The sequence below is a fragment of the Epargyreus clarus genome, unplaced genomic scaffold (genome assembly GCF_041222505.1).
Source record: "Epargyreus clarus isolate Ecla_fem2 unplaced genomic scaffold, WU_Ecla_fem_2.2 ptg000012l, whole genome shotgun sequence".
Classification (NCBI taxonomy): domain Eukaryota; kingdom Metazoa; phylum Arthropoda; class Insecta; order Lepidoptera; family Hesperiidae; genus Epargyreus; species Epargyreus clarus.
The window spans coordinates 10,425,259-10,450,596 of NW_027332220.1; the positions used below are offsets into that span (position 1 = coordinate 10,425,259).

At 36.9% G+C, this 25,338-nt stretch overlaps 1 protein-coding gene across 1 annotated transcript in view; it reads right to left on the reverse strand.

Annotated features, from left to right (window-relative positions):
- Positions 1-120: 120 nt before the first annotated feature.
- Positions 121-25,338, reverse strand: part of cts (cis, cis-muconate transporter protein) — a 61,338-nt gene continuing 36,120 nt past the window's right edge. Inside the window, exons 2-11 of the mRNA XM_073078542.1 lie at positions 20,211-20,329; positions 16,899-17,022; positions 9,247-9,390; positions 8,316-8,598; positions 7,821-7,926; positions 5,197-5,328; positions 3,314-3,452; positions 2,681-2,820; positions 2,045-2,242; positions 121-1,486 (exon numbers count right to left, since the gene is read on the reverse strand). Of these exons, the coding sequence (XP_072934643.1) occupies positions 1,308-1,486; positions 2,045-2,242; positions 2,681-2,820; positions 3,314-3,452; positions 5,197-5,328; positions 7,821-7,926; positions 8,316-8,598; positions 9,247-9,390; positions 16,899-17,022; positions 20,211-20,319 (1,554 nt within the window). The 5' untranslated portion in view covers positions 20,320-20,329 and the 3' untranslated portion in view covers positions 121-1,307. The remainder of the gene's footprint in view (positions 1,487-2,044; positions 2,243-2,680; positions 2,821-3,313; positions 3,453-5,196; positions 5,329-7,820; positions 7,927-8,315; positions 8,599-9,246; positions 9,391-16,898; positions 17,023-20,210; positions 20,330-25,338) is intronic.

The following is a 25,338-nucleotide window of genomic DNA, read 5'->3' on the forward strand; positions in this document are numbered from 1 at the left end:
CTGAAAAATAATGTTATTTGTAATAAGTAATAATTGATCCTAAAACTCAATAATCCATAAAACCAATATGATGGTCAAAGAAAACCTATTTTTATAAATTAGGTAAAAATAAAAGCAGGGTTGCAACATCAAAATTTTATTTACAATACCTTATTTAATAAATATGTACAAATATCAATATCACTTCTAACTGCATTTTCTTAGGCTTGCTTTTAAAAATATCTTAAATAGTATTCGGTATTTTCTTAATATTAGGAACAAGTTTGTAGCAGTTACTATTGTAATAGTAATGTTAAAAATATAGTCATTCTCGAAATATGGTCAAAAAAGGAGTAGATTAGAGAAATTGTAATATTGTATGAATTGTTAAAAACAAATTTTAAATCCAGTATTCAATCAATGATATTTGTTTCATAACTAAAAAATAAATATAAAAATAACTAAAAAGTAAATTAAATTATAACATCTTAGAACTAGTTGTACGTATAATCTAAATTAAAGGAACAGAGTGGTACTGCGGTCATTGAGGCCTACCACTCGGTGATTTGTACAACAAAATCTTAATTATATTATAACAAACAAAATTCATATCGTTTTATTTGCTTAAATCAACATAAAACAACAATGAGCATAGACTTCAGTAATTTTGAAATACTAAAACAAGTTTACGCTCAATATTAAGTACAATTCGTAATTTATTGTCAATTTTCGCAAATATTATCTATTCTGGCAAGATTTAATCTGTTCTGACCATAGACAGAAACCTATAGACAACGTGATATCTTCCTTTCCATCCGCAAGAAAAGGATAGCAATAGGTCACTTTCTCTACGATTCTAGAGCAACACATTTTTCTTTTCTTTGCTATCTCTGTATCGCCCAAACGTCACTAAGCTGGCAACTTTTGTGGAACTGTCATGTTTTTAACTTATCTGTATAATATTAATAAAACTATACGCAATATCGTTCCTGTAAAATTCCTTCAGGAAAATAACAAAATTATTTTTGAAGTGCTAAGAAAACCAATTATATAAACGTAAGAACTTGAGCAGCAATCTTTCAATTTATTAATCAATTAATTAGCCTCCGATAAAATTGCCCGATTGTCCAATTTTAAAGGTTTTTCTCTTCAAAGTTTTGCAGCTTTTGTTCAAGATGAAAATAATCGAATGTTAAGTGTTTTCCTTTGGCAAAATTTTAAATTAACGGATCACTTTGTCATTGAAAAGAAGAAACCATTCGATAAAGGCAATTGGGGGCGCCACTGGGCTTTCAACTGATCCGGTTCAAACCAGTTTGCACTAGTTCCTACAATCTGCTGGTGTCGTTTGGCGCTGGCGTGGCTATGGGTTTGTTGATATTTCTGATGGGGATTTCGTCGTGGCTGAACGCTCTGTTGTCGAGTCCGTTGGGCTTGGCCGGACTGGCCACTGGCTTCTCCACTGGGCCGTCCATGAGGAACATTGTGAGGAAGAACAGTATGCTGCCTGTAAAGAACAAATAAATCTTTTAGTTAGTAGTAGTAGTAGTAGTAGGTAGTTAGGTTTTGTAATAAAAAGTAACAAAATATTTAAGATATTTAACATTAAATTAATCTTTTTTTTATTTTGTGGACACAGTTGACAATATATGTATCTGTGTGTATTTATATTTAATCAAAATCTGAGAAATACACAAATTCGATGAAATTTCCTAAATTATTTGAAATTCTCTGAATTTCTTTTTATAAGACCGAAGTAGTAACCGAGGATACAGCCATTTGCATTTGATGGTAAGTGTATGGTAACTGCAGCCAGAAGAAGGCTTACTTTAACCCGATCACAGATTTGTTGCCGCTCTTGAGTAACCATCTCTTGAGGCATCTTATGCCTCATATGAAAGTCACCTGGCATCGACACCTTTTCGCCTGGCAAGAACTACTACATGGTAAAAATGGGAGTGGTGGTGGTACCTTCCCAGACAAACAATACAGCTTCTACCACCTTAGAAATCTCAAAATCCCCAAAAGCACATAAAAATCTGACACAAATATCTAAACAACTTACTAATCCCGTAGAATCCAGCGTAGAAGATGAGGATGGACTCCCTGTAGCCGATAGCCTTGGAGACAGGATCAACCAGGATCGGCAGGTTACCCCCCACGTTGTTCATAACAAACAGGAACACTCCCACGGTGGTCGATCGTACTGATAACGGGACTATTTCCACCAGGATAGCGAATACTATCCCGAACCACATTTCAGCTGGAAAAGGAGAATATAAGAAAAAAAGAGAATTAAATAGTAGTAGTGATTTTAAAATCAAATATCCGATTGCTCAAAATTGTAATCTATTTTACTCCCAATTTAGATGAATCCAACGAAATTGCTTATGGTAAAATTCATCAAGTCGTTTGAGCTGCAGGGGGTGTCATAGAATAAGACATACATGCATGCGCTCGAACATATGCTAGAAAAAAGCTGATTGTCTTCATTCATTCAATCATTTAAATGAAATGACTTTAATCTACTTCCTTAAGATTAACTCTGCTTCGTTTAAGAATGTTCTATTAAATACAATTAACAACATTTAAATTCGTATCTGAACTTTGGATATGCTCCAGATCTACCCTAGTTATGGCAAAATACCCATTTTCAGTGATTTGCGCAAAAGCCAACTGGTATAATTCGAGCATCACTCACCGAAGAAGTAGGAGATAGCGAGGGTGATCATGGCCCACAGTGGGCCGAATATGACGGAGCCGAAGGCAGGCAAAGTGGCTACCGCTTGTGATAAAGCCAGGACCAGCACACGGGAACGCACGCCCATCTTCGCTACGAACCTGGAGTATGAGGAATTTGTTGAAAATAATAGGTATAAGGATTTATCGATAATACAAGGATGAATTGATAATTAGGGGATTTAATGATAATACAAGCATTTAATGATAATACAAGGATTTAATGATGATACAAGAATTTAATGATGACATAAGGATTTATGACGATACACGGAAGATACAAAGATATAATGATGACACAAGAATTTAATTACGTTTTTACTTAGCAAAAAAATAACTCACTATTTAACTTTACTATTTACAGTCGTAAAGTCGGACTGTGTTACACAAATAAATTAACATAGCAAAAATCTAAATTTATCATTTTGATTTCATTTTCGATTTTAGTCTGCTTGGTATAGCATTTTAACCCGGAGCTCTACGTCAGAATAGCTCTGTCATGCAAATTTACACCATTTTGATTTTAATCTGCCTGGCGATTGAACCCGGATCTCTGACAGACCAGCTCCGCGAGCTACATATTTGCTACACTCACTTGTCAGAAATAACGCCTCCAACGACAACGCCGACAGATCCAATGCCGACAGTGACAGCGAACAACCACCAGCCGAGGTCCACGTCAGGGAAGTAATCACGGTAGTAGAGATCAGCGTTGTACGCGAAGCACATACCGCCTGGAAGAAACCAATAGAAATATTATTAAATTGTGTTCAACTCTTTACTTTATTCTTATTTCATACACGTTTTATCTTTATCTCATACATTATCCGATTTTTTTTATAATTACACTAAATACCTAATATAATCTAACTAACATAGTTCTTAAGGTGCCTACTAACATATTCATATGGATATTAATTATCTGCAATAAATAAATAATAATTATTATTATTATATTTACTGTATCACTGCTGGGCACGAGATCCCCTAAGAATGAGAAGGATTTAGCCACAATCCACCGCGCTGGCCAAGTGCGTATTGGTAAACTTCACATACCTTTGAGATTTATTTTTATTTCTCAAGTATGCAGGTTAGGAAATTGTAATACGCCCATAGTTTCTAAAAAAAGGTGCGTGCCTGGGATTTGAACCTCGGACCCCTCGATCGAGAGGCTGAGTTTTAACCACTAGGCTTTCACAGCCGTCACATACTGTTTTTAAATGATCCATTACTTATTGTACTAGTGAACGAGCTAAAAGACTGCATATAAGCATTTTTTCAAATTATTTTTTTATATAATATACAGTTCACCCGATGGTAAATGGCTGAAGCCGCCTATGGACATCTCTGTAATCAGCCCTTTACAAGAAAAGATTCCTACTTACGGTCGGCTACAAATGCGTTGCTACCCTTGAGTTGCCTTGGATAAGTATGTTTCCCTACTCTTCAAACCAGAATACGGCAGGCAATAACACTGTTGTTCTGAAGTAGAATTTAATTAATCCTCACATTATTTCTACCCCCAAGAGCCTCCAAATGTGTGTCTAGTGGCCCCGGCATTCCTTAAGACGGCCCTGATTGTAACCTTGACATCAAATAACCTAAAAAGCCCTTAGGCACACACTTAAGTTAACTTAAATCGTATTAAATGTCCATTTTATTCATAACCGTCCACTTACAGATCGTGTTCAGATACATAATGTGACTCTATAATCATTATTTTAATGAGCTACCCAATAAACATAACATTACTCTTATTCCATTGAGCTGTCCGTTTGTTAATGTCATTATTAAGTAGTAAACTATGTACAGAGAATGTCTTATTAAACTCAAACAAGGATAATCAAATATAAATTGCAAATGGTTTATTTTGCATATAGATATTATAGGTATCTGTATGAATAGATAGAGTTCAGTTCTGCAATTTTGTTGTTTAATTTCGGTAGACATTTAAGATTGAAGTCCCGTGACGCAGTGCGGTAGAAATCAATGGTAGAAAACAGAAATTTGTCACCTAAGGCAAAAACATTATACGCAGTGTATGCGAGTTTCTCTCCGTGTGTATTTCGTATACCTGTGTGTACATTCAAGTACCACAATACGAGCAGATGATCACCATGCGCGGCCGAAAGTGTAACCTCAATATGGAATACACGGGAATTTCTTGGAATAAATAACTCGTAATTCTCCCCTTTGGGATTTGTATATTACTGGACATAGGACTTTATATATTACTGGACTTGCCCTTATTTAAGTAACTTTAATAAATCAGTTTCTTGCTGTCTACCTGGTAACCTGTTCTCCTTTTGTTTAGACGGTCGCCACTCAAGAACCTTTCTTTCTCAACGCGTTACTTATTTAGTCTCTTTTCTAAAATCCAGATATAAAGTTCCGAAAAATTCCAGAAGGAAGCTAGTTACGTTCTATAGACAGAACTTAGCTATGGTTCTAGATATAGGTCTTCTTCTTCTTACTTACCGCAATGTCTGATGGAAGCAGCGAAGCACAGAAGCAGCACCCTGGGCTGGGCGATCACGTGCCAGATCGTAACTTGGGGCATCTTCTTGCCAGCCTCCAAAGATGCGTCCCCACCTTTGGTGTTGCCAGCATCTGTTGAAGAAGATATTTTAATTTTAAAATAAAGTAAATAAACACTTTCTACTCTCATAGCCACACACTAGCATTTCCTGTATCGAGGGTGCCATGGACACACACAAAGACGAATACACAAACACCCAGACCAGAACAGATATCTATATTCATCATTCAGATCTAGTTTTTTCTCTTCCGTTATTCAGATATCTGTCTGACCGGGGATCGAACCCGGAACCCTTTGCGCATCAGACCGGCATGGAGACCGCTCCGCCACGCAAGTTGTCAAAATTAAAGTATTTTCTTGGTTTATTATTATCAATGTTAATTTGTAATTACATTGAGAAGACAAAATTAAAAATTCCTATGAACAAAACATCATGTGACATGACGAAACTTGAATGAATTATGTATTATTTTGAAATTTGATGGCCAATATCAAGGATTGTAACTTTTATAACCGAAATGTGGAATCAAAAATTCCATATTATTTTTATGTGTTATCATGTGACATTTACTTTCGATTGTTCAATGATAATTCGCTGGCCCCGAAAAAGTATGAGGTCTTCAATTTGATAAGTAAAATAGAAAGATACTTTACCTACGGAAATGAAATGGAGCCACAAAAAGATGACTTTACCATTTGCCATTACCATTTCTTCACAATTAAACAACATTTTTAGAGAAAATTTACGTATTAATAACTAATACTACGTAATTTTCGTAATAAATAAATAAGTATTTCAAACATTTTAGGGACATTTTAGAACGGAGACGTGGCAACACTTTATTTACGCAATAATTTCAACTCTCAAAAATGGTTCCACTTTCTTGTTAGGACTGATGAATCTATGTATTTTAGTCATCTAAGGGTCTTCAGAATAAAATTGCCGGGATTGACCCAGCCAATCTCTATTTAGACGTGTTTCTAGTAGGGATGGGGATTCTTTCTGAAAAAGGCCCAAAAATTCCCGAAAATTCACAAAAGAATCGAGGCCCACAGAATCGATTCCGCAAAAATCGATATTCGAACTTTATAGCTAAAAGGGCGAAGATAGCGAAAACATTCAACCACCTTCGAAAAATATCGATTTCCGATCTTCTAGGGTGAAAGATCGATTCACTGAGATCGATTAAAATAATCGTTTTTTTGGCCCAAAATATCGACTCTTCGATTAATCGATCTCAGATCGCCGTCCCTAGTTTCAAGAATCCACTTGACCTCATTACGTAGATGCCTCAAGATGGCGCGAAGATTTGTTACAGGATCCCTTTTGATGTCGGATACTTGTTGGGGATGAATAAGCAATCATCTCGACCCTGTGGCTCGACCTTCTGAATAATGTAAGAACCCTTATCTTGGAAACTTTTTTACCATCGAATGTCACTTCGATTTAACTTAATTTGATGCTGAAATTGCTTGATTAAAGAAGTTTTTTTGCGTATTATTCATTAAATATGGCTCAAAAATGGGCATAATTTTAATGATTCTGCAAATACTAATTTGAATTCAAAATCTGTGCTTAATATTTTTTTAGGGCGTGTTATACTGTTATGAAGTTGGATATTAATATTGGCGCTTATTTTAATTTTTTTTTCGAAAATATGTTTTTTTAAGAAATTCCAGGAGTAAATGAGCTTGTAGTCCTCCTACTAATAAATAATCACTGGCACCCATGAACGTCTGTCACTAACTCAATATAAAATTGCTTCTACCTGAAGCAGATCACAGATGCGTTGCTACTATTGAGGTCTATTATTGCCTCATATGTAATTCAGATGTGCGTAAGTCAGACATTCATATGACCTGCATGTTGCAGAAATATTTATCCTACCGTGGAAATAGTATTTAATGCAACACCGTAATTGTGGTACAAGGAAATTCTTCTAATAATATTGTTTACTTTATACTTTTGATCATGACCTCATGTTGAGGTGACGGCTAAAGATTGGATTCTATTATAATGGCGTTCTCATTCTTTGACGAATAATTAATAATTATGCAAATTAAGATAGGCAAGATTACCTTCAGGATAATTATAATGTTGATAACCTACTTTGCCCTTAAATTATTGCTTAATAGAAATAACTTTGTACTTTCTCATGTTAAAATGCATGTAAAGAATGGTATTCGGAAGTTAAGTGGACCATATAAGTGTGACAACAACGAAGTTTTGCTTAAAGATTTTCAAGATAAGTCAGGAACTTCAGACAATGATAGAAATATCTTGTTGATTCCTTAATATAAATTTATATTTAAATTTCATTTATTTAAGACTCATAACTTCATATAGAACTCTTTTTGAAAATTAACAATTTACCACTTCTTCGGAAATTGTTTCGTTCTTTACGTGTGCTATTTAAAAGAAAACGTCTTTCTTAAGACGATATTTTAACTACAGTTTCATATTTCGTCAATAATTTGTCACTATTTTAGTTCTGTTCATGATCACATAAAATTAATGCTCATGTTTCTTTAACGTATGTATTAGTGATAACTTTTTGCTTACCTTCTTCACCAATCGTGGTTCTCTCGGGTTCCCGAAGAGTGAGGAAGGTGAGCACCACGACGATCAACCCGACGATGCCAACACCATAGTAACAGACACGCCAGCTCTGTAAACGGAAATATAGTTAAACTTCATGAAGTAAGTACCTACTTCAAACTTTGCCGTAGGGAGATATCGTCCTATATAGAGTCAGGATTTTGTATATTACAAGTTGTTGAGAAAACTTCGATAGCGTGATTTACAAATAATAGTGGCGCCATATTTGACATGTTACTGAAAGTTGTCACGAAAACTACTTCGTACATACGAGTACTTCGCACATGCAATTTTGAAAAGCAAACGAAGAAACAATTCTGTTGATGTTTTTTATACTGAGGCACTTAAATTTGGCACTGGTAACAGTTTCTTCGTTCGTCCTAAAGTAGCGTCGGTCTTAGCTTGAATCCTGTTGCATTTGATGTGCCAAAGAAAAAGAATAATAGAGAAGCAACTCACCAATCCCCAAGCGTTGACGTCGGGAACGTATCTTCCGACAGGGAAAGCGATACCGTAGCCGCCGTAGATACCCCAGTTGAAGATCGAGAGGACCAACGCCCGTTGGTGTTCTGGAAACAGATCCGTCAGGATCCCGGTAGCTAGAGGATTGCATCCGGACTCCCCGGCGGCCATGACCATTCGCAGTATCACAAGGTGCCAGTACTCAGTGACGGTGCCCATTAGGAAGATAGCGATTACGAAGACCAGGGTGCAAAATGCGAGGATACGAGCACGATTGTATCTGTAAAAAGATTGGTGATTGATGATGATGATTAAATTGCTAGGGATTTGTAGCATAGGAGTACAGTGTAGGCAGGAGATTTACTAATCTTGACGATCGCTGTGGAACCTAATGAAAAAAATACGCGACGAATAGATTCTCTTTTCTTTAGGAAGTCGATTAAAAATAAATAGCCTCGGTAGGATAAGAGTTCCATATGAGGTCGATCATAGTTGTGCTGCTACCCCTGAGGACTAATATCAATAGGAAGCATTTTAAATTGCAATTAGAGCAATAGTCTACGATAGTCTAGGAAGTTATTAAGAAATGCTAATGGTATTATACATTTATTTAAATAGAAGTATTATTGAACTGTGACTACCTTCTACTACTCTAAAACGTGTTCCTTAGATATTTCAAAATAGTAAACACGTTTTACTATAGTGAAATATCTAACGAGGAAGCTAGTTGAGGTTCAAAAATACTTTATTAAATTACATTTTGAATACCATTAGCACAAGGCAAAAGCTCCAAAAACGTATATAGATTAAATTAATTATTAGAAACACTAGTATTCGGCGTGATTGTATCTACCAATACTTGAGCAAGATTTCCTCATATAAAATTGTCATCTTGAACATAACCCAATTATTCTCATCATATACTCACTTGTCAGCCACAACTCCAAGTATAACTCCGACGACTGTGAAGACGGCCATGAAAGCAGGTCCTGCCAGCACCTGGTAGTCGATGCCCAGGCCATTGTAGCCCCACTCGCAGTACCTCGTACCGTTCAGCATCAGAGATTCGCATCTGGTGACAAAGGACTTCTTATTAATCTGCTCGCCTGGTACTTTCGCAGACATATTTGAGTAAAATATTGAGTTTTTTTAGTAGCAGATGAGCTTGCAGTCCTCCTGAAAGTAAGTGGCTACTGCCACCCATGGACATCTTTAATCAACCCCAAATAGGATTACATATTCCTACCTGCGGTCAGCCACGTATGTGCCGCTACCCCTGACGACTAAGCTGGAACGCATCGGAAAGTATCTTCCTTATCGCCTGGTACTTTTGCAGACACGTCAAGATATTTGAGTAAAATATTGAAGTTTGTTTACCCTATATTGAATTCCGTATATATATATTGAAGTGGTTAATGTAAGAACATTTTAATTAATAAACCTTAAACAACGTTAAGTGTTAGGTGAGGTGTTGGATAATTGAGTTCCAGTAGATAAATCTCATGCATACTTCAGACTATTAATGAATATGTTGGTCTGGTTTATTACCTAGATAACAGAGTTTAAACTTTATTAAGACCGTTCATATCGGATCTGATTTAGTGAATAATATTGTGCCTTTTGCTTATTTGTTTATTAGCACGATATCACTAAGCCGTTTTTAATGAGAGATCCAAAAAAAAATAAGAGACGATCTCTTATTTTTTTTAACCAAAAATAAGTATAATTGAAATTATTTGCGTGTGGCGAATATTCGTAACTTAACGAAAATAAAACTATCTATATTTTGGAACACAATGTGAGTACCTATATCTTTCACAATATCGCGATTCGCGTCTGTCATTACAGGTACCCGAGTCGTATGTCATGTGTACTTAACCCGTCTCCATTTTCATTTCATACTCTCTACTTTCTTGTGGATCGAAAGCCGTAAAGTGTTTAGAAAGTACGTCACTTACAACTGCTTGAAACGACAGGAAGAAAATCATAACTAAACATACCTATTTACACATAATATAACCAAATTAACGACGATTGCATGAGCGTGCGGTGCGAGCGAGAGATGCGTGCTTATGCAATTGTCGCAGTATAGGTAGTGCTTTGAATGAAAATGCGTAATTTTATTTGCACGCACCACATTTTGTTGTCCAAACCAACAGTCTGAACGTTATTAACATTAGCGCACGCACTCAAGGCCGGCTACTCTACTTTGTCCTTCGTTCGTCATTACCACAATGCAGCAACAAAATGTAGGGATGCCATTCACATGTAACCATTTGCTTCCTTGCTGCAATCATTTCAATGTACTACTGCTGTGAATAGTTCTATTTTTAGGATTTCGTACCGAAGAGGTAAAAACGGAACCCTATTACTAAGACTGCGCTGTCTGTCCGTCTGTCCGTCTGTCCGTCTGTCCATCTGTCCATCTGTCCGTCTGTCCGTCTGTCCGTCTGTCCGTCTGTCCGTCTGTCCGTCTGTCCATCTGTCCATCTGTCCGTCTGTCCGTCTGTCCGTCTGTCCGTCTGTCCGTCTGTCCGTCTGTCACAGGGCTCTATCTCCTAACTGTAATAGTGTAGTACACTTGATTTTTTTACAGAATATGTATAAAAATCAAGTGTACTAGCGGCCACCTTCGCTATAACAACAAATACTAAAAATAAAAAAAGTTGAAATTAAATCAGGGTCGCCATACAAGAAACCGATTTTTCTCCACGTTTCGCTTTACCCGTATTTATTGAACTGTAAGAGGTATATAGTTCAAAATTTCACAATGTATTTATTTCAGTGGTTGTTATAATAACAAATAAGTACTAAAAATAAAAATAAAACTGAAAATGTTGGTGGTACCCTCCATGTGCGAGTTCGACGTGCACTTGGGCAATTATTTTCAAACAGTTTATGATACCTTTGTTTAGGTTTAACGACTACTATCCTTTTTTTTTCTTTTCGAGAGGGAAACCTTCAAAAGGAACCCGATGACGTGGGAGTGACGCCGGGTTATGTGGGATTATTACCGCACTTAAACCCCCCCGGTGGCCGTCCTCGGCGCTAGTTGGAGAACTCCGGGATCTCCAACGGAACACAACCGGAGTCCTCCAAGCGCGATGCCCGGATCGAGCTCTGCCCTAGGGGAGCGTTCGCTCCTCCCACAACATTTGGTGATTACGACGGTATGCGACCACACATACCGCCGTAACGACTACTATCCTATGATTACGTTTACGTGCCCTCCGAAACACGGAAACGTGAATGAAACTTGACCACCCATCCACCTTTTAGCCACGCTCGACGATGCTTAATTTTAGATTCAATTTTCAATTTACCGTTATTTTGTTGCCGTGGTGTGGCTGTAGTACGCGCGCATAGACTAAGTCGTGACTCGTGACCTTATATGCACATTTGCATAGATTTGCAATACTTCCGCGTAGGCAAATAGTGGCCAATCGATCCATTATAAAGCAATAACTACACCCTGTTGTCAAGGTTCTGTCTAGATTTATTGTCTAGATAATTGAGCTAGCTTTATAGTTTTTGTCGATATAAGTCTGCAATATGTCACGTTTCTAGAAATACTTTATTTGCTGTGTTTTTATGGTAATCTGTGTAAAACGTGATTAATTAATTGGGATGATTGGTTTAGCAATAAGCACGTTTTATCTAAGTATAATCTAATAGTATATATATAAAAATAGTATATAGTATAAAGAAGACCTTGTTTGAACGCTCTAATCTCAGGAACTACTTGCTCGAATAGAAAAATTATTCTTGTGTTGAATACTCCATTTATTGGAGAAGGCTATATAACATCACGCTATGAAACTCGGTGGCAAGTAACTAAAGTCAACGCGGACGAAGTCGCGGGCGGCCGCTAGTCTATTTTATATTTTTTTATAATATAGGAGTAGCAGACGAGCATGCAGTCCACCTGATGGTAAGTGGCTACTGCCGCCCATGGCCATCTGTAATCAACCCCAGATAGGATTAAATATTTCTACCTGAGGTCGGCCACAGATGCGCCGCTACCCCTGAAAACTAAGCTGGAACGCCTCGAAAAAGTATGCCTCCCTTACCACACCCTTCAAACCAGAAAACAGCAGCGCCTAACACTGCTGTTATTAGGCAGAAATAGGTGTGGCGGTGGTGCCGTCGGAGTCGAACCACAAAGGGTTCTGCCTCATTCATAAGATTGCAGAACTATTGTTTGTCTGTTTGTATCACGTGTTAACTACAGGTCTGATTTTGGGGAGTGTTTGTGTTTAAAAGCTCAAAGTTTTCGTGGTTAGACTTCAGTTCCAGTAATTATGTATGTGTAAGTATGTGTATATTATATTGATACAGTAATATCAGTCTGAGATTTAACAAATTAACTTTTAAGTAAATTCGTATTAAAGAGAGATCTCTTTCTAGTACTAAACCAATTATATACAGTACTAGATACAAAGAGATTAAATATAAAGGTATATAGAGTGGATAGTGTCAAGGTTTTTATACAAAAAACTTTCAACCTGCTTCACACTGATAACATCTCGGAATGATTGACGTTTGACATATATTTCAGAAGGACTTATTACTATTTGGTATTTGGAAGCTAATGTTTTTATATGACGGAAAATGTCTCAACAGGTGTAGCTGTAGACTAAGATGAAGCTAAGCAACGCAAATCAAATAACTATATTCGTCTGTACTCAAAATCCTACAGTAGGATTCGATGCAGTGATAGCCTAGTGGTTAAGAAACTCGGCCTCTCGATCGAGGGATCCGAGGTTCCAGTCCCAGCCACGACTGATTTTACAAATGATGTGCGTATTAGAGATTAATTATCACTTGATTAAAGGGTGAAGAAGAACATTGTGAGGAAACTTGCATACCTGAGAGATTTATAAAAAAAATCTTAAGGATATGTGAAGTCCACCAATATGCATTAGGCAGCGGTGGATGGCCTAATCCTTTTCATGCTGAGAGGAGACCCGTACCCAGCAGTGGGACAATAATGGGTTGATGATGATGAGGATATGCTGTGTGTATCAAGACAGACGAAGGCGAATTCACAAAAATCCAGACGCAAAACTAATATCTATTATGCTGTAGCTGTAGCTGGGTATCGAATCCGAAACCCCGTGATCGCGTCGCTACGCGGCTTGCCAAAATTGGTGGATTTAACACATATCTATAGCTTAGCTCCCTCGCACATCTCTTGTGGAAAGACACTAAGAATTAACGTTCTAACAAATACTGAACAGAATTCATACAGTAATGAGAATGCTTAGTTCCAAGATTAAATGAGTTTCGCGCAAACAAATCAATTAAGAGTTTTATTAGAATTGAAGGGCGTTAAGCTCTAACCGACCTTCAAGTTAAATGATATAACCTTGATTATTACATGGTTTATGACCAATATGGATAAGTTTATATATACGTTTATCGTGAGTCATCCCAGTTACTGTTGCCCACGGGTCCTATCGAGGTCACCACACCACCCACATTACCACACTGACCGAGTTTTGTAAACGTATTTTTTTGTCGGATGTATAATATGATGTGGTTGACAAATACCTTGATAAATAATGAGATTAGAATGATAATAGCGATTTTTACTACAGAGAATGATATTAAAAAGGCGCTTTTTACACTCACAGTCCCACACCAGGATTTCCTGTGTCGTAGGTGCCATGAACACACACATAGACGTTTGAAGGTGGTAGAACCCTTTGTGGTTCGACTCCGGTGGCACCAAGGCCACACCTATTTCTGACTAATAACAGTATTGTTGGGCGCTGCTGTGTTGCGGTTTGAAGGGTGTGGTAACGGAGGCATTTTTTCTGAGGCGTTCCAGCTTAGTCTTTAGGGGTAGCGGTGCATCTGTTGCCGACCTCAGGTTGAAATATAATCCTATCTGGGATTGGTTACAGATGTATGAGCGACCACTTATCAGGTGGCCTGCAAGCTCTTCTGTTACTCCTATATTATAAAAAAACAGGATTCCCTGTGTCGTGGTTGCCATGGACACACACAAAGGCGATACTCAAACACCCAGACCCAGAACATACCTATATCTAAATTCATCATTTAGATATCTGTCTAGGAATCAAACCCGGAACCCTCTGCTCACAATAGTATTCGAATTAAGAGCAATAAAAACAAACATGCATTAAATGAGTGGACACCATCAATCTAAATTTAATAAGACGCAGCAAACAATGATTCATTGGTTTTAATTAGACCAGTTACGTTCTATGAAGCTTTAACTTTAATACTGCCGTTGTAAATGGGTCTAAGATGATGGAACTTTTCATGATTTGCAATAACCATATTTATCTGCTTAATAGCGATGTAGATCGCTTCTTTCTGTATAATTTTCTTTGTCTTTATGAACTAATTACTATCCCACAGAGGCGATCACGGCATAAGATTTGGAGGCGGGCTGGTCACAGAGGAAATTTAAAACGAGTTTTAAATGTATATTTTAGTATGCCATATCCTCCCTCTCTCAGTCAGTCAGTCAGCGGGACGTCATACCCTCCGGGTCTCTCATATGCTAAGGCAATGTTAACATAAGGGCGGTGGGCATGGAATTTCGGGTCTCGAGGATACCCACTTTGCCCGGGCAGATTCTCAGGTGGTAAATACCCCCCGGATTCTTGATATTTATTTAATCATAATAATATAATGTTACATAATAAAATAATGAACAAATATGAAAAATATCTATCATCCCCCTGTTGAGGGGGTGATTCGGTACTTATGCGTCGTTATCGAGCGGACGGTCGGCCTCCTGATGGTCGGAGGTCGCCAGTCCAGGGACTCCCTCTCTCCAAAACTGTCCAATAGCGATTCGGACTCGACGGTTTTAGGGGGATCGTGACTCCTGTGACTCCCTCCCCCACTGGACCAAACCCACTGGTAAAGAACTCCCAGGCCAGGTGTGGGTTTCGTCATGATGTTTTCCTTTATACTTAGTTTCGTATTAATTTCGTATAAGCAAATAACATAATCATTAATTTCGTACAAGAAAATGGTCCCTGTAATTCGAACTTCTGGTGGGATGGTCTAATATTAAATAGTCTAATGTAAATGCAAAGTTTCAAGCGTTTCCTACTTTGTAATGAATTCTCAGAAGCTACGATGTATCGGTGATTGAACTCTGTAGCCGACTTCATGGAGGACTTTATCCTATATGTTGATTACAAGTGTCGTAACATACATAAGCGTCCCTAACAAGCTTTAAATTATGCCTTCCTGGCAAGATCAGAAGTTCCCGGCGCCGGAAACTTTTTTATTGCAGATAAAAAATCCAATTATTTTTGCAGACTTATTAAAAAGAAATAAAGAGTACATTATAGTTTTCTTATGTGAGTCGGCAGTGGCCATTTAGTATCAGATGGACTGCATGTTCAGTTGCTACCTCCATATCTAAATATATATAACTCAAAGGTGACTGACTGATATAGTGATCTATCAACGCACAGCCCAAACCACTGGGCGGATCGGGCTGAAATTTGGCATGCAGGTAGATGTTATGACGTAGGCATCCGCTAAGAAAGGATTTTTTTGATCAATTCTACCCGCAAGGGGATAAAATAGGGCATGAAAACATTACTTCGTAACGCGAGAGAAGCCGCGGGCAAAAGCTCGTTTTAAAGTATTTGTGTAATTTGTCGTGTAAGGCTACAGGCCCTTTATCTAGTCGTCTAAAATCCCTTTGTCTTATACGTGCTAACTTTAAAAGTATTTGCATTAACTTTTTGCATTTACAATAAACAACTTAAGTTTCTAAAAAACTCGTCTAAAATATTCATAATTAATTTACCATTACGTAAGACAATCATTTATCAAAATCGGGAAGTTGAACCGGTTCGAAATTTTGATTGAATTTAAATATTTTAATTTAAAACGATTATTTTCAGTGTTTCACGCTACAAACTAAGATTGTATTGACATCTAATTAATGTTGTATAATGTTTCATATGTTACATTTCCTGTTAATTAACATATATGCGTAACACATATATTATGTCTGTGCGTAAACATTTCCAAATTAGGGATCTGGTATATAATTAAAAGTTAACTGAAGTGTAATTTAACAAATATATTTTTTGCAAACGATGTAGTATGTAGTTATTATAAATAAAAACACATCATATGTTAAAATTCTTCAAGCTATTGGCGCTGGTGGGCATGCCAAAGCATGAGACATAGATATCGTTGAAGTATCTATAATGTTTTTTATTCTTGAATTCTGTAAAAACATTTGTAAATCTTAAGCGTTCCACTTTGTGACTTATACAATATATTAAAAAATAGTTTGGCAAAGGGAGATCTCCCGCCGGGCTAGGTGATCACGCCCGGGGAGCGGCCGTGCTCCAACAGTCTCAGTTCGGAACTTGTATATATGCAGGATATTTAGAAAACTTCGATAGCGTGATTCAGAATACTAGTGGCGCCATCTCTTGTCAAGTAGCGGGAGGTCGCCACAATAGGAAAGTGCTTATTAGACTGGAATTATTTATTAACCATTTATATACCTACGTCAGTTCAATCAAATTATAAACAAAAAGAAAACAAAATTTGTAAATTACTTACACATCACTGGAGTTGACTTTCTCGCAGATCACAGGCAGCTGGCTCAAGGTCAGATGGGTAGCGTTGAACATGCAGGACTTGTCTCCATAATGAAGATCCTCTGCAGTCACTTTTGACGTCGTTCCTGGGGGACAGACGGGAAATTATTTTCATATTGCAAGCTTTTATTTAGTTTCACCTGTCCCTGTGGTAATAAAATCTTGCAAGCTAAATTTCACCCACTTCCTAGTGTCCGATTGAGCTGAAATTTGGTATGTATCTTTATTTTTTCTTGAAATTATAATAGCAAATGAAGATAGAACTCTATGGTTAGACTTGGGTGGCTTAATAAACTTACAAGACACGGCACTTCTGGAAGGTGGTAGAACCCTTTGTGGTTCGACTTCGGCGGCACCATCGCCACATCTATTTCTACCTAATAACAGTAGTGTTAGGCGCTGCTGTGTTCCGGTTTGAAGGGTGTGGTAAGGGAGACAGACTTTTCCGAGGCGTTCCAGCTTAGTCCTCAGGGGTATCGGCGCATCTGTGGCCGACCTCAGTTAGGAATATCTAATCCTATCTGGGGTTGTCTGCGGAAATGTTAACGGCTGCTGTGTTCGTTGTGAAGGGAGTGTTAAGAGAGACATACTTTTCAGTGTTTCAATTTATTCTTCAGGGGTAGCAACGCATCTGTGGCCAACCACAGGTATCATGGTCCATGGGCAGTAGCTACTTATTCAATGGCGCGCTCATTTGCTACTCCTATATTATAAAAAAATCAGTTGCTTCAAATCTGTGCCCAGCAGTGGGCCGTAACTCCAAGTTTAACACACGGCAATTTTAATGAACTGTAACAAAACAAGCTGTTGCTTTTTGTGAGAAGTTAATTTCGATATCCAAGGCCGGCCAATGTCAGGGTCGTGCAAAAACGATATTACGACATAATACCGCGTTGATTGATAGCTGCAATAGGGATGTGATATGAGATTTCGGATCTAGAATTGGATAAGGATATAGGAAAAATGTTATAACGGTTTCAGATACGGTTAGAGATATGGAATTCTTTTGGATTACCCGATAGTTTCGGTTACGGATATCAGATTTTTAAGTAATTGTTAAAGTAAATAAAATGCTATTATGTAATGATTTGATTTTATTTGAAATTAAGACACGCGCGGAGAGTGTCGGATCTCCGCAAAAACCTGTTAAAAATAATACCTATTTGTAATTATTTGAACTCTACCTCTGTTCGAAATTATTCGAAACATTAATATTGGATTCGGTTATGATTTCGGATATATTTTCAGATATCCGATAGTATCGGTTACGGATACGGAGTGCCTCACACCCCTGGTTCCAACGTGCTTGATCGCGCAAAAACGATCACTTCTTTATCCTGCTTTCCTGGTACTAGGCGTACGTGAGGAGGTATATTAATAATCTTTTTTAGGGTTCTGTTTCTAAGGGAACCCTGTCATTACGTCACTGTTAGTTTGACTGCATGTTCGTATAACTTTTAGAAGGTCCTATTTTTTATTTATACATTAAAGGGTCATGACTGACCCTTAAAAGGTTTTTAAAGCTAATGAGTAGTCGAGTCAAATATTTAATGTGTTGTTATAATCGATATGTAAAGAAATAAAAAAATGCAAAAAGTTTTAAATTTAAATGAGTCCACATACAAGAAATGTATTTTTCAATATATTTTGTTTTTGTTCTATTATAAAAACGGTAATACTAGATAAGTTAGCGTCAATCTTACCGTGATTATAGTGCAAACTATAAGTAAAACAACTTGTAATAATAATGGCTAAGTGTGATTGGGGCTCGGACAAAGGAGACATTTTATATAAGTACATCGTCATATTTTTTCTGGGCAATACAAGTATACCATCAAACCAGGTGGTCAGATGACCTGAGGGTAGTGGGAAATCGCTGAGTTAAGATGACGCAGGACCGGTTGCCACGACCAGAGTTGTGAAGATTAAGGAACCTATTTAGCAAACGACCATGCTGTCCACCTGATGATAAATGGACTGTCTAATAGACATTTGTAATCAACCACAAATAGTATTGAAGTCTAATTCGATCAAGATGCGTGACTACCTTTTAAGACTAAGTTGGAAAACCTCGTGTAAATGTATTTACCACTTCCTTCAAAACTTAATACGGCAATTAACACAGCTGTAAGTCAGGAATAGGTGTGTCGGTGGCTCCTCCAGAGTAGCACCACGATGGCTTGGAACTCAAAGAAATTCTAACACCATAGTCAAATTCAAATTCAAATTTCAAATTCAAATCTCATTTATCCAAAATTGATTCATATAGAATACTTTTTGGAAGTCAACAAACTACCACCGCTTCGGAAGGTATTTCGCTATAGAGAAGAAGCGGCGCAAGATCGAATTTTACTATGCTACCATCAAAACAGTTATAACAATGTCCTTACAGCACATAAATATTTAGGTCAATAGAATCAACCTTGAAATAGAATTCTTGAAGGATGTGCATATTTTCGCGTATCATTGAATTATGCTCATGGTTTATGTAAATGAACCCATGAGATCCGCAATCCGGGTTGACATATTGCGTAATCCAGTACCCGATGCGATTCGGATATAAATGACCTATTTATCTAAGATGCTGAATGATAAGAGTAAAATGAATGAATGAAGTCATTTTACATGCCTTCTTTATTAAGGGTACTGAATTATATAGGAAGGATATTAAATTCTAAAGACAAAGGTGGTAGAACCCTTTGTGGTTCGACTCCGGCGGCACCACCGCCACACCTATTTCTACCTAATAACAGCAGTGTTAGGCCCTGCTGTGTTCCGGTTTGAAGGGTGTGGTAAAGGAGACAGACTTTTCCGAGGCGTTCCAGCTTAGTCCTTAGGGGTAGCGGCGCATCTGTGGCCGACCTCAGGTAGGAATATCTAATCCTATCTGTGGTTGATTACAGATGTACATGGGCGGCAGTGGCCACTAACCATCAGGTGGACTGCATGCTCGTCTGCTACTACTATATTATAAAAAAAGACTTAGAAATTATTGGGTTGATAGGTAACTGCTTTACTTAAATTCGATCTTAAATGCAGGGAGTTGGAACTAAGTTCTTTTTCATATAACATATACCAAACAAGCATGTAGTCCACCTGATGGAAAGTGGTCACTTCCTACCATAGACACAAGTAACAATCTCTATAATTATTAAGATCATGCACGTGAATCTGATAATAAAAATGGGTAAATCGGGGTAGGTGGTGCTCCTTGAGAGACACCATGTTCAGTTGTAGACAAATACAGGTGGAAGGGAGAGGGTAGATAACTTACCTATCAGGTAGTGACCAAGTTCTCCAAGGATGTAGCCGACAGACACCAACCCCAGCACGTACCACTTGTACAGGCTCTGCATCTTCAACCAAATGCCTCCTTGGAACATCTTGCTTGTTCTGAAACAATGGAGGTTTTGATAAGTATGGTGTAAGAATTTTTTTGTCTACTGAGCTTAAAAATGACTGACTAGACTATAACACTAGAGCAAATTAATTTGATTGTTCTCCACTAGTTATTTTGTTTTCTTTGAGTTTTTACACGCTTTATTTTAGCTTCACTTGTATGTTTGTCAGTGAGTAACTCCGTTTTTCAGTAGCAAGAGATCAACATACATACATATCTTACCCTGCATGTATGAAATAATGAAATAGAATACTTTTCTACTTTTTAGTTGATTTTATCATAAAAGCGTGTTTTTTAGTTTTTTGAACTATATTTATTTTTTAAAGTAAGACTTCATTATCAAAGAGGATACCTATGACTTGTTCACTCAGTCAGTAATTCTATAGAAGAGTTTCGATACAAAACCTTTCTAGTCACACCGTCAAATTTAAATATTTCTAGTTTAATAGGTAATGTGCTGTTTATATACCTCCTGAGTTTCATATTTTTAAATATCGTTAATATTTTTTTTATTAAATAAATCAATAAATTTGTTCATAAACAGTTTTAACTAAGAGGTTTTGAAATAATTCCGATTATTTTTTATTGTAACTTAAGAAATCAGTTTCACTCTGTACAACATTATTTTTTACTAACACTAAAGTTAGCATAAGTAAAACAACAAAGGAGTTAGAATGATAATATTTATAAACAAAGAACAAGTTATAACCGGAATCATATAAGGTCGGTACTCGGTATGCAACAAATTAAGTGATTGAATACCAATTTACAAGCGGTCGGCCTTACATTTCGTAATAGCCACCCCAGGGCGCATGACAGAGTGACAAATTGCGCAGCCAAGTATAGGGATGGCGATCCGAAAACATCGACTCTTGTATCGATTCGAATCGTGTGATAAATAGATTCTTAAAAACATCGAGGCCTAAAGAATCGATTCTCCAAAAATTGGTCATCTATCTATTCAGAGGCGAAGCGAAAAACAGAAACAAAAGTCGTCAGGACGAAACAATCACTAAAATACGTATCCCTCAGCAAAAAATGTGTCTACACATTGTTAATATACAGTCGACTTAAAAAAATCGAATTTCGATTTTTAGAAAGAAATATCGATTCACTGAATCGATCCATTACTGGAGATCTATAAAGATAATCGATATTTTTGGTCGAAAAGATCGATACTTCGATTAATCGATCTCAGATCGCCTTCACTAGCTAAGTATTAGAATGACAAAACACAAGGATATCCGGTGCGTAAAGTCCGTTATGAAGAAACAAAAACTGTTAAATTAACATTTTATTAGTAACTTTTGTTTAAGGTTTCGTCATGTATGACATGACGCATGTATACATTTTTCAATTTTATGTAAATTCGTAGATATTTTGGGGCCATTCATTAATTAATACGTAAGTTAAGATTTCGTCATATGGTGTGCTTCCGTCGTCGCATTTTTAATTTTATACAGATCGTAGATATTTTGAAGGTAAATAATAAGGAAATAAACTAATATGTAAATGCATTTGGTTTTATTATTGGTTAGACTGTTTTTCGGGGTCCGACCCTTAAGGAGAAATACGGGACCTTGGACCATGGACAGACATCGGGCCTTTAGTAATCTAACAGCCCGATGTCTGTCCATGTGTCACTTTGCTTTTTTTAATCTTAATCGATAGATAAGATTAGTACGTGCAGACAAAATGACATTATTTTAAAAATATTATTATGCTTTAGTAAGTAAAGTAAATCTTGTTAGTAACTACTAAGTATAATGAATTTGAAAGTGGTAGAACTCTTTGTTTCATTGAAGTAGTGCCGCCACACCTATTTCTGTACAACATGATGTAACATGCTGTGTTCGGGTTTGAAGGGTGTGGTAAGCCAGATATAGTAATATCAGGCATTCCTATTTTATGCTCAGAGGCAAGATATAGAACAAAGTAAGGACCAGATCTTAAGCAATGGTAGGTAGGCTTTTATTAGACGCGAAAACAATTCTTTATAACAATACTTTGAATTTTCTAATAGTGCAGTAAGAATCTCACATAACCCCGTGTCGCTCCTCTTGGCACTGTGTACCTTTTGAAGGTTTCCCCCTTGTCACAAAAAAAAATATTCTTAAGCGTAAAATAATAGTGACCAATAAAATGAATAAAAGTTCTAAATCTGTGAGTCCAAGGGCTTTTTCATGACCTAAGACGACCTTGGTGGACCATGAGTCAGTAGAAGTTACCCAATGATAGCGTCATAGCTAATTTTATAGTTTTAGACGATACTTAATTTCAAACAATTTAGCTGCCACCGCGGTTTGTCGTAACGAAATAACATGGATGAAAAGAAAATAGACACATACATATTTCTTATCAGGCAGTGGATGTTGCTCCATTGAAAGAAGCCGTTTAGGCATCCATTGTGATTTCGAATTATGCTTCGTCAGGGGAGGGTACCGTCACATATTTCTAACGTGAAGCTGTTCTTGCGTTTCGGCGAAAGAGTTTCGATATTAGCTAGTAGCTATACATATAAGACGACTATACGACGACCCGGGTGGCGGAGCGGTCACCATACCGGTCTGATGCACAGAGGGTCCCGGGTTCGATCCCCGGCCAAACAGATATCTAAATGATTAATTTAGGTTTCTGTTTCTGAGTTTGGGTGTTTGTGTATTTGTCTCTGTGCCTGTGTGTGTCCATAGCACCCATGATACAGGGAATCCTAGTGTGGGGGCTGTGAGTGTAGAAATCATTTATTTTTTATTATTGTTTATTGTAATTATTTATCTCACTTTTCAGACGTGGCTTTATCTGTAATTGGCTTTAAATAGAATTCCTTTTTTTATGGAGAAGATGTCCACGGGTGACAATGACCACTATTAGGCGTACATTAATTTGGTACGTTTATGTTCAACAACAACACCTCATCTATATCTTTATACATCTGTGGTATTCGCGCCGTTGACCTGATTGCAAGACAATGTTAGCTGTTCGCGTGCTATTGTTGTCAGAACACGCGATAGCTTCTATTATTATACTTGTTACGTCTCATTGTGAGTATTGTGACGCTTTAATTCAATGTTTTCTTATTAGTCTGAAGTAGCGAACGAATAAGCAGTACATCTGACAGTAAATGCCGTCTGCCGGTCTTCTTGCAACGACGTCTAATTCGGTAACCGACAGGCACTAACAAATGTCTTGACTACGGCAAAACTTCCCTTCTGGGCCTTTGTCTAACAGTGGTCCTTTGAGGGATGATTAAAATAAGCATGTAGTTCGTTTTTATTGAATTTTAAACCAACAAACATTTATAGGTAAGTCTGAAAGAAAATTAGGTAGTAGTAGAATAGAGATATGTAGTAAGAATACATAGATTAGTAAAGATTACTCACTCCTAACAAGAAAATGTACCCAGTTTTGAGAATTGAAATAGTTGCGTAAAAAAGTTTTGCCACGTTTCCGTGCTAAAATATTGGAAATAATTATTTATTTATTTATTATGTAAATTACGCAGTATTAGTTATTTACTCGTAAATTTTCTCTAAAAATGTTTTTATTTGTCAAGAATTCAAAAAAAGAACTTACTAAAATAAGCCGTTTGTGGTTTCATTCAATTTCAAGGCGGCGAAGTATCTTTACTAATCTATGTAAGAGTATAAAACAATATGTGTCACATCAGCGCGCGCAGCTCCGCTCAATTTTAATAATAAAACAGTCTTTAATTTATTAGCCCCTGTTTATTGCCTATGTCCTAGATGTTATCCACAAACAACGATGTCATACATATTTTTCACAAAAACAGATTCGCTTCAACAGACCCGCTAAAGCCGTCTCATATTGACGAAATTATTAGCAAAATGATTTAAACTTCCTTATTTCAACTATGTTTTTATACTCGGATCATGACTTTGCGCTCTGTAATCTAATTGATCTGTTGTTATAATAATCGATATGCTTATAAAATATTTTGTATCTGTAATCGCAGTAGGCACGTGCTATGACACCTATTGTGTTTTATCAACGTAAATAATAATAAACAGCTAAGATTTATATGACTAATTTGTCATTTAAAAGTATGATTGTAATTGTATTTTTTCATTGTCATAACCATAAACGCCTTGGGCAAGTTTTGTTTAAGATTTTGTGCACTCCATTTTTTATTGCGAAATGTTTTTTTTTATTATATGAGAGTAGCAGACGCACTTGTGGATATGTCAGGTGGATCTGATGGTAAGTGGATACTGCCGCCCATCTGCAACTCCAGATAGGATCAGATATTTCTACCTGGGGTAGGTCACAGATGCGCCGCTACCCTTGAGGACTAAGCTGGAACGTCTTGGAAAAGCATGTCCCCCTTACCACACCCTTCAAACCAGAACACAGCAGCTCTTTTTAGGCAGAAAAGGGTGTGGATGTGGTGCTGCCGGAGTCGAACCAAAAAGGAAACCACCTTTCCAATTAATTAGCAAACGAACATGTAGTTTAGTTGCCGTCATCTGCAATCAACCCCAGATGGGATCGGAGTCCTAAGTGAGGGCGGCCAATATGCGTTGCTATTTGCTACACAAGGTGAAATGCCTTATATGACTGTATTTTGCCGCATACAATCAGATCACAGTGCTTGAAACTGTTTTTGTTTTGATCCCAAACAATTTTGTAGGTATTTGGTTCAATAATTATTGTACTCCAAATTGACGCTGTTATATATTTACTCTATTATTTACCTTTCGTTCATTTTCTGTAATGTAGAGGAAGATACACAAAAGTTAATATTTTGAATTACATTGTTTTTAAAACAAGTTATTTGAGTAAAATATACTTGATATGAACTATAATGACTATATTGTTTAAAGAAATATAAACAATATTAAGTTACCTCTATAATACAATATTTCTTACTGGTATCATACCTATTTACATTGCTGGTACATTAATTTTAATTGCTTTACGTAAGTACATTTAATACGAGAATTAAATCATTATCTCTATTAATATCTTGGAATTAAATAAGGTA